At 47.1% G+C, this 13,888-nt stretch overlaps 1 protein-coding gene across 2 annotated transcripts in view; it reads left to right on the plus strand.

Annotated features, from left to right (window-relative positions):
• LOC308325824 (glypican-5-like) overlaps positions 1–13,888 on the plus strand; it is a 163,544-nt gene that overhangs the window by 36,859 nt on the left and 112,797 nt on the right. For both annotated transcript variants that reach the window (XM_080778527.1, XM_080778528.1), the window contains exon 3: positions 8,953–9,653. In XM_080778527.1, the coding sequence (XP_080634653.1) occupies positions 8,953–9,653 (701 nt within the window). The remainder of the gene's footprint in view (positions 1–8,952; positions 9,654–13,888) is intronic.

The raw sequence follows: 13,888 nt of genomic DNA on the forward strand, positions 1-13,888 counted from the left end.
GTACAGGGCTCGGGGAACTGTTGGTTATGGCTGCTCAGTTACTAACCGTCAGCAGCAAACGTGAACACGCCACACCACACGTATACATACAGAATAATGTCCCGTTTTATGATGAGTGCACCGAGCGGTGTAAGATGTTTGGCGTGATGCTGAACATGCTTATTCAGCATCACGCTATAAGGGGACAGAGTGATTCATGCTACCAATAAAGACCAGACTGATAGGATGGGACTCTCCCCTGACCGCAGCAACGTCTCCACGTCTCCCCTTTATGGTTATGAACCATCTGAACCACCCTCACCTCCCCTCCCCTCCACAGTGTCTCCTCTGCCTGCCCTTCTCCTCTCCTCTCCTCATACCCCCCCACCTCCCCCCGGCCCGCCACCCTGGCATGTGTGGAATTGTTTATGTTCGAGAGTTTTGATATAACCGGGCTGCCATCTTAATTACTGGCATGCTGATGGAGAGATGGAACGCTTGCTCTCTCTCTCTCTCTCTCTCTCTCTCTCTCTCTCTCTCTCTCTCTCTCTCTTTCTCCTCCTCTCCCATGCATTCTCCCTCTCAATTACCCCCCGCCCCCACCTGTTAGCCCCCCTGACAGGACAACACTGACAAATGTGTGTGTGTGTGTGTGTGAGAGAGAGAGAGAGAGACCATTTTTCAGTTTATTTCTTTTGCAGTGAGCAATGTCTCTCTTTCTCTTAGGTCAGGCTGGGCCTGTCTGTGTGCTCGCTGCCTGACCAGACCTGAGTCACCCTCACGGTTTTGGGACATCCAATATTGTTTGGTTATGCAAGCGAGTGTGTGACATATCCACAGATGTATTTATTGGCCTATTAATAGCACATTACCTTCAAAACTCATCGCTGAAAGGTTAGAGAGGCAGGGGAGATTGTATGACATTGCAGTTCTACCCACCCCTCCTGTAACCCAAGCCTGGGCAGTGCTGGGGTTGGAGATGGCCCTGTGTATTCCTACTAATTAAAACAAGGATATGTAATCCACACACATGTCACTGTGTCACATATCTGTGCGGTGACCTGCATGCAACCCGAGCCATGCGGCTGGATTAAAATACTTCTCCCGGAGTAGGTGCTTGGTTGGTCATGTCTGGACGCGAGGCTGATTCCTCAAGCTGCGAAAAGGCCAACAGTTCTGTGGTATGAGACTAGTGTCTCCTACATCATTATCGCAATATTACTGTCTCATCTGCCACATGCGCGTAACACGCACGCACGCGTGTCACACACACACACACACACACACACACACACACACACACACACTAGGGATCCTTTAAGGTTTTAATGATTCCTTTTCCTTAACGATTCCCTCTTAACGTTTTGTTTCCTTGACGGCTCCTTTTCATGATTCCTATACATTTTTACAAATATACACGCATAATATATATGCATTTTGGAGCATGGCTTTTGAAGATTACGTCATATGGTAGCCAAGCCTATAAGTGATTTTAGTTTAGGGCACTTGTGACTTAAATCGTTTGTCAGCCAAGCCTATGATGTTTGTTTATGGCAGTAAATGACGACGTATAAGACGTCATATGGCCAATATGATGCCAATACACACACACACACACACACACACACACACACACACACACACACACACACACACAGTACACAGCCGCCTGTACCTTAGGGGGACACTAAATGAATAGATAACTTAATCGACTGATTAATTCAAGCTAATTGTATAATTTAATTGCGCGTTTCCTGAAATGAAGCAGTACAGTACATGAAGCCATATGAAATGAACACCCCCAGCCACCCACCCACGCATGCACCCACTCACCACTTGGACATGCCACGGCTGTCTGGTGCCACGTGGCCTTGCTGAGCCCTGGCAAGACGACTTTGGTGGCCTGGCAGTGGAAACCCCCTCACACTCACTCTCTCACTCACTCACACACACACACACACACACACACACACACACACACACACACACACACACACACACACACACATGAACACGCACACTGACACACGCTCATGGCCCCTCATTCCCAACAGGGAAGTGGCGAGCAGATCAGGGGCCACTGGTTTAGTATATAGGGAGGGGACACCATAGTTGTGGCTTAAATCATGGAATGGCCTGTGTGCTTTATTTTTACCCATTAATTATTGTGGCAGCGCCACCGCAAGTGACACTTCAACTGTAATTGCCCCAGAAAAGCACCGGGTTGCCATGCAGAGTATAAAGTGGAAATAGCCCCATATGATTAAAACTCTTGTCTTTCAGAGAGAGAGCTGGTGGTAAGAGCCTGTACAATGTCCCATTACAGAGTCATAAATGGGAGCTCCGACTATAGTGGACTGGTTCTCAACTTTTTCAGGCCGCGACCCCCCAAAAATAATCATATTTGAACTAGGTGACCCCCCTAAAATATTCATATTTGAACTAGGTGACCCCCCTAAAATAATCATATTTGGACTAGGTGACCCCCCTAAAATAATCATATTTGGACTAGGTGACCCCCCTAAAATAATCATATTTGGACTGGGGATCCAAGCACAATTGTAGGACTTGAGGCATTACATTTAGTTTGACTCATTTCCACAGATAAATATACATATATTCTTTTAAGATTTGTTTTTGGCTTTTGCACCTTAAAAGTGGTTGCACACTGCACGCAAAAACCCATGGAGAAACGCAGCGAAAAATCCGAAAAATGCACTCAGTGTGTGGGGACCTTTATCGATCGTTACAGTGAAGACAGACCGGAAAGAGGGTGGAAGAGACGGGGAGAGACATGCAGCAAAGGTTGTCATGAACAGGACTCGAACATGCGACACGCTGTCAGGCCAGAGCCTGTTTGTGGCATGCGGCTGGACCACTAGGCCAGCAGTGCTGGACCACTAGGCCAGAGGGTGCTCACTGCACAGATACATTTTGTGAAAATAGCCAATTTACTGCATGTACAAGCTCACAACGCCTCCCGTTGCAAGGCATTGTGTGCTTGTAGATTCTTTTGTAAATGTTGGCCTCTTTCTTATATTATTTGCCAATTTGGCCAATGTTTGACCAGTTTATATAGTATAATTTGTTGATTGTCTTTCTTTTGTTGAGTAATTAAACATTGTCACTTTCATGTCATCTGGGAACTGGAGCCCCCCCTGGGAATCCCAACCCACAGGTTGGGAGGGGAACCACTGGTTTAGACCACGGCTGCATAGCATGAGAGTCTAGAGACCGCCCTTCACATACCTTTTGTGTGCCTTTTATAAGCTTTTTAATATCTCTCGCCTGCCAGTATGGTTGATATGCCAGTATATGGTTCTCATGTCGAGGACAACCAAGTTGAAATTATTTTGAGCCAGGGACCCCCAGAACAGAGCTTGTGCGTGTGTAAAAAAAACATATAAATTATTCAAAATTGTCCCCAACGTTTCAAGATTCTTCAAAAATATAGCAGATGCCACACTGTGGGCTTGTACATGTGTGAATATGGATAAAGTTGTGATGCTATATTAACACATTTTACTGTGGACCCCCTGGAACCCACCCAACTCAAAGTAGGATCCCCAGACCCCACTGTGGACCCCCTGGAACCCACCCAACTCAAAGTAGGATCCCCAGACCCCACTGTGGACCCCCTGGAACCCACCCAACTCAAAGTAGGATCCCCAGACCCCACTGTGGACCCCCTGGAACCCACCCAACTCAAAGTAGGATCCCCAGACCCCACTGTGGACCCCCTGGAACCCACCCAACTCAAAGTAGGATCCCCAGACCCCACTTTGAGAACCACTTCTGTAGGACAATAAGAGCCTGTAAAGCTCCACAAAACAAGTATAGTCACTTGTCTTTGAGATTGTTGATGGTGTTTCTGGGGGCATTTCATAAGATAATTGCTTTGCGCAGAAGAGACAGACTACATTTCCCAGGAGGCTCTGCGGTGGTGTGTCTATGACAGTGCAATGTTGCCACCCACGATTGCGTTTGCACGTCTGAGCGCCACCGTGGTCAGAGCCCCATGGCTCACACCCCCGTGTGGTCAGACAAGGAACACCAATCACTCCGAGCGACTCATGCAATCACGCCACAGCAGTTAAGACTTATCCAGTTATCGTTGGGGTTCTCTTGTTTTTCTGTTCTCGCCTTGTTTTCCCAGCTTTGGAAGAAGTTCAGCGGGAACCCACAAGGAACGATTGTCCTTGATTTATCATAAGACACCCGAAATCAGATCCGCCTGAGAATAAAAGCATGAATATAGGAGGTGATGGGGAGAGAGAGAGAGAGAGAGAGAGACACACACACAGAGAGAGATGCGGTTTTCTCTGAAGTTTGTCAGGGGGAGGTATATTTACTGTACTGTACTTGAGTACAAGTTTGAGGAATTTGTGAGTATTTCCAATTTCCAATACTTCTACTCCACTACATCTCAGAAGCAAATATTGTACTTTTACTCCACTACAATAATTTTAAAACTTTAGTTACTAGTTACTTTGAAGATTTTGATTAATATTATAAAACGTTTACATTACTCACTTCAGCCCTTTAGATATTTCGGCTATTTGAAAATAGCACAACACAATTGTGAGCTTGTAGCTATTTTCAAATTATTTTTATACATTTTGAACTTGTGAAATGGGACATTCTGCAGTACTGAGTACTTTTACTTTTGGTACTTTAAGTACTGTACATTTTGACACCAATACTTACTTTTACTCATAAATGTTGATTAACAGACTTTTACTTGTAACGGAATTTATAGTTCTACATTGCAGTATTGATACTTTTACTGAGGTAAAGAATGTGGGTATACTTTTTCCACCCCTGGTGGAGAGAGGTGGTCTCGTGTCCCAGCGCTGCGTATCCGGAGAGGGTTCAGTGTTTGAACTAACAGCCATGGAGAAGACAGGGAAGCGCTCGGGGGCCACGGGGCCAAATGGATCCAGATGTACGGCCATGTTCACAAGGTGGAGACCACTTGTACAGTAGTTGTTTTCCCTTCGTTCAGAAGAAAGGGTTGGTCCGCTTTTTTCCCCCTCACTTTACCTTCTCCTCTCTCTGTCTCTGTCTCCACCTCTGTCACTCTCCTGGCAGAGAGAGAGGCGACTATTTCACTCGACAACTATGTCTTAAAGGTTTCATGGTCGCCGTCGTAAAACGTCTTTGTAGAATGTACACCCAATGTAGTTCATGGCCCTCGCGAGAAGCGTAGCAGTGATATTATATCATCGTTGTACTAATATAATAAACATCTGACAGTTCTCATGGATCACCACTATGTCATCAGGAGGTTTGTGGCCTGCAGCCCCGGGGCAGAAACCTCTTACTTCCATATTCAAACTTTTTGCGTTTTCCGAACACAAAAGCATCAAACTAGCAGATCCACAAACTGGCGCCGCGTTGTGAGCTTGTCAATCTGCTACTTTTGCAATTTTGGAGTTACAGTTTTGGACATAAAGAGGTTTCCAACTGGCAGAGACGGTACACTTGTCTACATTATTGTGTTTGAGAGTGCTATATTTGTCATCAAGATTCGTATTTGAGATGTATTGTAATTCAAAGCCTGTCCCCTTCCATTGTGTGCATAATGTATTCATTGGAGCAGGGGTTCTCAACCTGTGGGTCCCAAAATTATTTGGGGGTCCCCAGATAATAATAAATAAAATAAAAACAGACCAGACCAGAAGTCGGGGGGGGGGAACGTTAAAAAATTGGTTGTCTAGACATTTAATTTCTTTGTGAAATCTAAAGTCAATCCATACCCTAACCCTAGCCCTGACCAGTGAGATGAAAACACTGACCAGGTCCTGTGTCACTCTCTAAAGAGAGAAAGAGATAGAGGGTGGGGGGTGGGGGGGATAATATGGCATGGCACCGGGGAGCGTAGTGATTTTGTAATAACATCGTGTGATGCCGTGTAACTCAAGCCTCTGGGCACATTCTGTGGCAGTCCTGTCCTGTGGTTTTGATCCTTGTGGCTTGGCGGACAGGCATTCAGACAGACAGACAGACAGACAGACAGACAGACAGACATACAACCATGCAGGCATTCAGACAGACACCCATGCAGGCATTCAGACTGGCAGGCAGGCAGGAAAGCAGGCAAGCACACTGGCAAGCGGAGTGGCCACACACTGGTACCAACTACACAGGGCTTTACGTTGCGCTGTGTTCACTCTCTGCACTTCACCCACAATGATGGGCAGCATTCATTTCACTCTAGTCCTCCATTGATCTCTGCCTCTGTCTGTCTGTCTGTCAGTCTGGTAGTTAGACCATGTCCCAGATTTGTCACCCTTGACCTTAAAATAAATAATCCCCCATTAAGCCATTAACTCTCTCTCTCTCTCTCTCTCTCTCTCTCTCTCTCCATTTCTGCGTGTTTGCGTGTCCGTGCTTGTGTGTGTGTGTGTGTGTTTAGGAGCTGCTGTGGTAGATTACGATGGTGGTGTTTTGTGGCGCGTTACAAATGAGTGCTGGCTCTGAACTGGCCAGTCGGGGGGACTCCCCTGGTGTTACGAGCAGCGCTCGTATTAGTTAGTGCAGCTGTTGAGCACGCAGGACATGACTGTTGTTGTCCCTCTGTGTGTGTGTGTGTGTGTGTGTGTGTGCGTGTGCGTGCGTGTGTTTGTGTGTGTGTGTGTGTGTGTGTGTGCATGAGCTGGGAGGAGCTGGACACACACACACACACATGCACGCACAGTTTACACGCAGGAGTTTACTGTGGGAAAGAAGAAGCGATGCCTGATGGATGAATATAATTGCTTTGTTCTAGCGAGGTGATTATAGAACTCCTGAACTGTGTGTGTGTGTGTGTGTGTGTGTGCGCGCGCGCGCTGTTGGCACTCTCTCTCCTGTCTCAGTTTCCCTACAGTTGCTGCTGTTCCTCCATGTCCTGGCATGCTTTAGGGCTGACATCACAAGCTCAGAGGAGTGCACTCTGTGTCCGGCACGCACACATGCATGTACGCACGCACACATGCATGTACGCACGCACACATGCATGTACGCACGCACACATGCATGTACGCACGCACACATGCATGTACGCACACACATTCGCGCACGCACACAACCTCGGGAGAGATGGGGAATGGAGAGGGAGTTGTGAGGGCAGGAGGGAAGAGGAGGATGGGGTGGAGAAGACAAAGACTGATGGAGAGAGAGGGAGAGAGAGAAAGGAGATGACAGAGGGTACAGGACAGGTCAAGGCTCATGCATCATGAATGGTAGAGGTTTGACGTTGCAGGCTGGATAAGGGACTACCGTACATAATCCTTATGGGCAGTCTGTGGTCCACAAACCTTTTCATGTCAAGGATCCCCAACACCAAGTGAAGTTGGCTACAAAATGTTTCGCGCCAGGGACTCCCAGTAGCAAAAAAATTGTGTTAAAATAAAATAATGCTTGCTTAATTTTAAAATAGATGGAACAGTATCTGCTATTTTTGAATAGCCAAATTATAAAATATAATTAAAGTGGTTTAAATGATACTAACGCTTTATTAACAATATGTCAGTGGGTAGGAATGAATTGGCATAAGGACTAAATTAGAGAGAAAAGGAGGGTAAAGATAATTGGCCTCTGGGGGTCCCTGGACCGCTCTTTGTATGGTAGTGGTTTGAACTTGCATGCTGGATGATTACAGTACATTCATTAGTCATAGTGTTGTCTCCCTACGACATTTAAACGTTTCTGCTCAACTGTCTGGACATCAGAAACTCTAAAATAAACTGTCATCTCGGCTCTGTCTGTCTGTCTGTCTGTCTGTCTGTCTGTCTGTCTGTCTGTCTCGTAACGGGACCCTGCCGTGACACTTCATTGTCTTTAGTCACAGTCTTTGCACTGACATCACATTATCTCTTTATAGCCCTTATTATGCGGCTGGGATTGCATGGAAATCATACGTGATCATCACGTTGGCTGTAGGTTTATACTGTGTGTGCATTTTGTTTGTGTGTGTGTGTGTTGAATGACATGTTGCGTGCCAGACAACGGCCTGGATATTAAATGTGTTCTATATTGGTGATGACGGTGAATGCAGAGTCAGACTGACTGCACTGGAGCTCATGTCAACTTCCTGTTTTAGTCAAGAGAGCACGCGCAAGCACACACGCACAACACGCACACACACCTCGGTCTATCTGTCTGTCCTGGGGAGGCTGTGGCAATCTCTCCTTAAGACATTCCTATGAGCGTGATGACTTCATTCAGTGACATCTCTCCACAGTAAACCAAAGTTACTATCTATAGTCGGGTGTGCCTTGGCCAGGCGGTCCCCTAAATTATCTTGGTTCCTGCAGTACCGGAGGCGGAAGTTTCACAACACACAACAATTAACAGCAGTGGAAAACAAGGCATGCAATGAACACACCATTGATAGTAAGTGCTGTCCGAGTAGCTGACTGGGTGGGGAAACCTGTCATAATCCATTTGTTTTACGGTTGAGATGGTCATCATTGGCTAGACTGGCATGGTGCTAGGTAGGCTGTGCTGGTGAAACTGAAGCCTCTGGTATTCCAGTATTGGTATTCCCCCTATTCATTCTAGGAGGGGCTGTATTCCCCATGCATTGGTCACTTTGCCTCTCTATTCTTGGAGGGAAAGCTTTAGCAGATCTACAAGCTCACAACCTGTCGATAGTGGAGATCAAAAACAGAAGACACTAGCATAGAGCCCTTGCGGACAAGCACATCATTACAGTAGGGTTAAGTCAAGTCAAATTGTATTCTAGCCCTAAATATCACACAATATGTACTGTACAGTGTACACAAACACTAATTGAAGTGGATATGGGTCAGTGTCTGCATGATCAATAGTTAGATCGACACTGAGAACTTTACTGAGTATTTCTTACTGACCCAGATCAGATGACGTCATTTATTTCTGTCTGTCTTTCTCCCTCTCTCTCTCTCTCTCTCTCTCTCTCTCTCTCTCTCCCCCCCACCCCTCTCCCTCCCCCCCCTCCCCCCACAGATACGTTCCAGTATCTCCTGTCGTTCTCTCAGGGTCACCTGAGCTCCCTGCTGGAGGTGACGTACACGCCTCTGTCTCGCCGGGCGCTGCCCCACGTCAACCAGCTGTACTCGTCGCTGTCGCAGCACCTGCGCGGCGCCAACGTCTCGGTGGAGGCGGCCGTGCACCGCTTCTTCGACGACCTCTTCCCGCTGGCGTACACACGCCTCATCAACCCCGGCAGCGCCGAGGAGGCCGGCGGCGTGGGCACGGGCGACTGCCTGCGCATGACGCGGCAGGACGTCAACCCGTTCGGGCCGCACCCGGCCGCCATGGCCCGCGAGCTGGCGGGCGCGCTGGGCGCCGGCCGGCAGCTGGGCCTGGCGCTGGAGCGCGGCCTGGACGCCACCAACGCCACGGAGCACGTGGCGCTGAGCCGCGAGTGCGTGCGCGGCCTGGTGAAGATGGCGTACTGCTCGCACTGCCGCGGCCTGACGCTCATCAAGCCGTGCGCGGGCCTCTGCCTCAACGTGCTGCGCGGCTGCCTGGCCAGCGTGGCGGAGCTGGACGCTCCGTGGCGGCGCTACACCTCGCTGCTGGAGCGGCTGACGCACGCCGTGGCGGGACACCACAGCCTGGAGCTGGCCCTGCTGGGGGTCCGCGGACACGTCAACGAGGCGCTGCTCTACGCCACGCTGCACGGGCCGCTCATCACCGCCACGGTGAGTACTGTTTATGGGTTTAACATTACAAGTCTAATGGTTATAATATTCAAATATGTCTTCCCTATGTATTTTTGGTTTCTTCCTGAAAGTCTTTGAGTCAAAAAGGCCCAATCGAAAATACACATTTTTGTGACATCATAACCCTAACCCTCTCCCAATCATAGAACAAAAGCTGTGGGCGAGGCTTAAGTTCAGGTGCTAAGGTGAAAACCAGGTATACTTAATGAACTGGTGGGTGTGGCCACATAAAAACATAATTTGAACACTTTATGTATCCTTTTTTGCCGCCTAGTATAATCATAGTATCTGATGATTATGTTTTAGGGGGGAAATAAATCACAGCACTCTTGAAGATACGTTGTGCCAGGGACACCCCAGAAGAGAAGATTTGTGTTAAGAAATGCAGCAGTAAAAAAACAGCAGCTTCTATCGCGGCACGAAGTTTATGTACATCTCCTATAATTTGCAATAGTAGGCCTGTGGTTAAAATGATGGTGATGCTATTAAAGGCACCGCGTTTAAGGTCAAGTTCAGTCGCTTCCGTGCCACCATAGAGCTTTTCAGCCGTAAGCCCTTGTTTGAAGAGCCACCAGCCTATTTGGAGAACCGGAAGTAACAATCAATCTTTTTCCGGGGCAGCCGCTATAGCTACTTTAGTTTTGGTCATAATAATACAGTACCGCGAGGTCGCAGGGATGTTTTATTGAGCTCCTAAAACATTGATGGTCTGTATGATCACCTGAATCTGAGCTTCAATTCAGAGAACAACGCAGCTAAAGATAGTGTGGACGGAGGGAAAATATTCAATGACGTCACAATGTGCAAGCAAAGCGTCGCCAGTTGACGGAGAAGCCCAGAAACGGTGAAAATAATACTAGCGATGCTGGATACATTTTAACACTAACTCGTTCAATGTCGTCCTAGGCAATCTGTGACTTTTAATAAAACCCATCAAATGCCATTTTAGGCAGAAAATGAGTTAACAAATTTAGCTGACCCCTGGAACATCCCCAAGGACCCCTGGGGTCCCCGGATGCCACTTTGAGAACAATGATGTACGGTATGACAGGCACTCAGGAAGTCAGTCTCATGGAATGTAACAACTCCCACTTGTGTGACTTGTTTGGTTTGAGTATCATTTAGTTTTCATAATATATGTTGGGAAAATGTTGTTTTCTGTATTTGTGTTTCTTTCCCACAACTTTGATTTGGTCTTGTTTACTTTTACAAACGGATCTGTCATTTGAAAGAAATGCACAACAATCCGGTGGAATACATTGCTTCAAAGATGAAAGGGAAAAAATAAGCAAACAAAAATAAGTAAATTCCCATCCCTCTCTGGGAAATTAAGTGCAGACTGAGCCGAGATGACTTGCAGTAGCAGCATTCCCCATTTCCCCTGTCCAAATGGATGGATTCTAATGACACTTGTAGTATTTCAATTGGGGATTGTACCCATGAAAGCACACAATGCTGCTTAAACCTGCATGCACCACAGCTTTCTTCTTTTTTTTTTACCAGTTTGATTATAATGCTACATGCTTAGGACTAAGTCATATATTTATTTTGTTGTTCTTTATTTACCCAGGGTAGTAGCTGAGCACAAGTGGTAATTTTCAATGCCCTGCACACACAGACGGACACACATTAAAACCTGGGAGCAGATCAGCACAACCACAGCCTTATACTGTTTGGCCACTGAGCCGCTCCACGGTTCAGTGTCTTGCTCAAGGGCACTTCAGCGATGTTGGGGGAGGGGTGAGTGGTCGTGTTGTAGTCGAGTCCACTTAAAGCAAGTCTAGGTCAAGACCGAGTGGGTCGAGTCTGAGTCGAGACCGAGTGTGGGAGAGGGTCGAGTCGAGACGGGGACCAATGGGAGGCGAGACCAGTTTTTTCTCATGTTTTTGATAGGTAGAGAAAACAGTGCGAGAGCAGGCAGGCGCATCAGCTGCCCTCCGTTACTTAACAAGATAGCTGTCTATAAGCGCCAGACAGCTCTCTTATAATGTTAATGTGAATGGGCTCCTCATGATATCGATATAATAAAATGATTCCATTGCATTATTGTAGTGACCCGTGACTCGAGTGGACACTTGGGGGAAGAGTCCCAAGTCTCTTGGTCCGAGACCGAGTCAAGTCCAAGTCAAACTATGAGTTTCAGGGAGTGGGGACCATTCATTTTCCTACCAAGATTTTCCTGCCGGTCCGGGTAATCGAACCATCCAACCTTCCAGCAACACGGACGCTCCTCTAACCTTCAGGCCACGGCTGCCCCGATATGAAATAAAGAAAATCCATTTAGTGACATTCTTACTGTGGAGTAAAACGGTTAAACTTAACCTGACTAGGGCCTAGGCCACTGAACTTAGCTAAGGTGCATTCTCAACGGGATTTGCATTTCATTCAGCTAATTGAAATTCCACACGATTGATTTTGTCTGCAAACGCGGCGCGATCCGATCTAATCCTATAAATAAGTAAGTAAAGATATATTAAATGTGAAATGTTTTCTGCAGGGTATTTGAGGTTGATGTGTTGTTTTTTGTTGTTTGTTCTGCTTTGATGGTAAAATCAAAGTATCAAAAAAAATCTAATCTAATGAAAACGCAGTGTCGAAATGCAGCAGTTTTGTTTACTTTCACAAACAGAGCTGTTATTTGAAAAAATACAAAACCCAGTGGGATAACTTTCTTCAAAGATAAAAGTCAAAGATAAACAATAATAAATAAGTGCAGACTGCAGTTGGATGGTATATGGAAACATAATGATGTCGCTGTTGACTATAATGATAATGGCAGTGCCCTTGTAGTGTTTAAAATGGTGATTGTATCAAAAATTACATCGTATGTCTGTGGTAATAGACGGAGATGCTCGTAGCGTCGAGACCCTTGGACGGCTGCCAGACAGTGCTTGAAGCTGAGAGCCAGAAAACTGTCTGAAAATATTTATATTCAAATTTTTTGTGTTTTTTGGTAAATTAGAGACGATATGGGATACGATAGGGATTTGTAGGCCATAATGCTCTCAGTAAGAGTTACGACTATGTGACTTGATATGAAGGAAATCCATTTAGAGTTGGTAATAGCCTTTTTAACTCTCCCATAACAAATACATGATCTGTGACCCCACCACCACCACTCCTCCCCCCGTTGTGTCCCTTGAAATTCCCCCACGGCTTTAGTTTGCCCGAGCGCTCAGACGGAACATGACGTTCTGTGTACGGCGGAAATCAAATGGGGGATGGCGTCCGTGCTAATCTACGTGGGTGTGAGCCAGCGTGAGTCATAACACCAAGGAGCACAAGGTGATTAGCGTCGATTCCGTCTGGACAGCATCACCAAGACAAAAAATGACTGAATTCCCGTTATGTGGGAATGTCAGCCAAGTCTCCTGTGTGTGTGTGTGTGTGTGTGTGTGTGTGTGTGTGTGTGTGTGTGTGTGTGTGTGTGTGTGTGTGTGTGTGTGTGTGTGTGTGTGTGTGTGTGTGTGTGTGTGTGTGTGTGTGTGTGTGTGTGTGTGTGTGTGTGTGTGTGTGTGTGTGTGTGTGTGTGTGTGTGTGTGTGTGTGTGTGTGTGTGTGTGTGTGTGTGTGCACGCGTCTTTCCCTCTGACTCTGTTTCTCACTCTCTTAACTCCCCATCTGAGAAGACATGCCTCTCTGCACTTGGTGGAGATGGTGCGTGTCTCACCATTGCCGCTGAATCGAGGCCCATTAAGTGCGCTCTTCTCCTGCGCTTATCCCCTCCCCCGGGTACGACTCGGAGAGGCCTTATAAAGGCTGAGCGCCACGGTCCTGCTGGCTTTACGAGTCCCCTCCACTGGGTCGCTGTGCTCTCTCTCTCTCTCTCTCCGTGTCTAGTACCTCTGCCTTCCTCGACCTCTCTCTCCGTCTCATTGGCCCTCTATGACGGGGGGAATAATGGTATGTTCTTGCCTGTGTGTGTGTGAATGGCTCATGACGAAGGGGGCCGAGGGTCCCACTTGGCCAATTGCCCCGCGCGATATATGCACTTCCTGAGCGAGCGGGACCGGTGCGGTGGCTGCGAGGTTGATAGCACTCTGGAGCAGGCAGTCGGTTCCTTGTCTTAATACCAGGAGAGGCCATAGCTGCGCGCTGATGATACTTTCCGTAGACACAAAGGTGGAGGAATAAAACGCAATAATCTTTAGGTCTAGAAAAGTCTTGGACACGCAGAAAAACGCTCTCTGGAGAAATCGGTATACGGTATTTTTT

This window comes from Protomyctophum bolini, assembly GCF_963924005.1.
Source record: "Protomyctophum bolini genome assembly, chromosome: 12".
Taxonomy (NCBI): Eukaryota; Metazoa; Chordata; class Actinopteri; order Myctophiformes; family Myctophidae; genus Protomyctophum; species Protomyctophum bolini.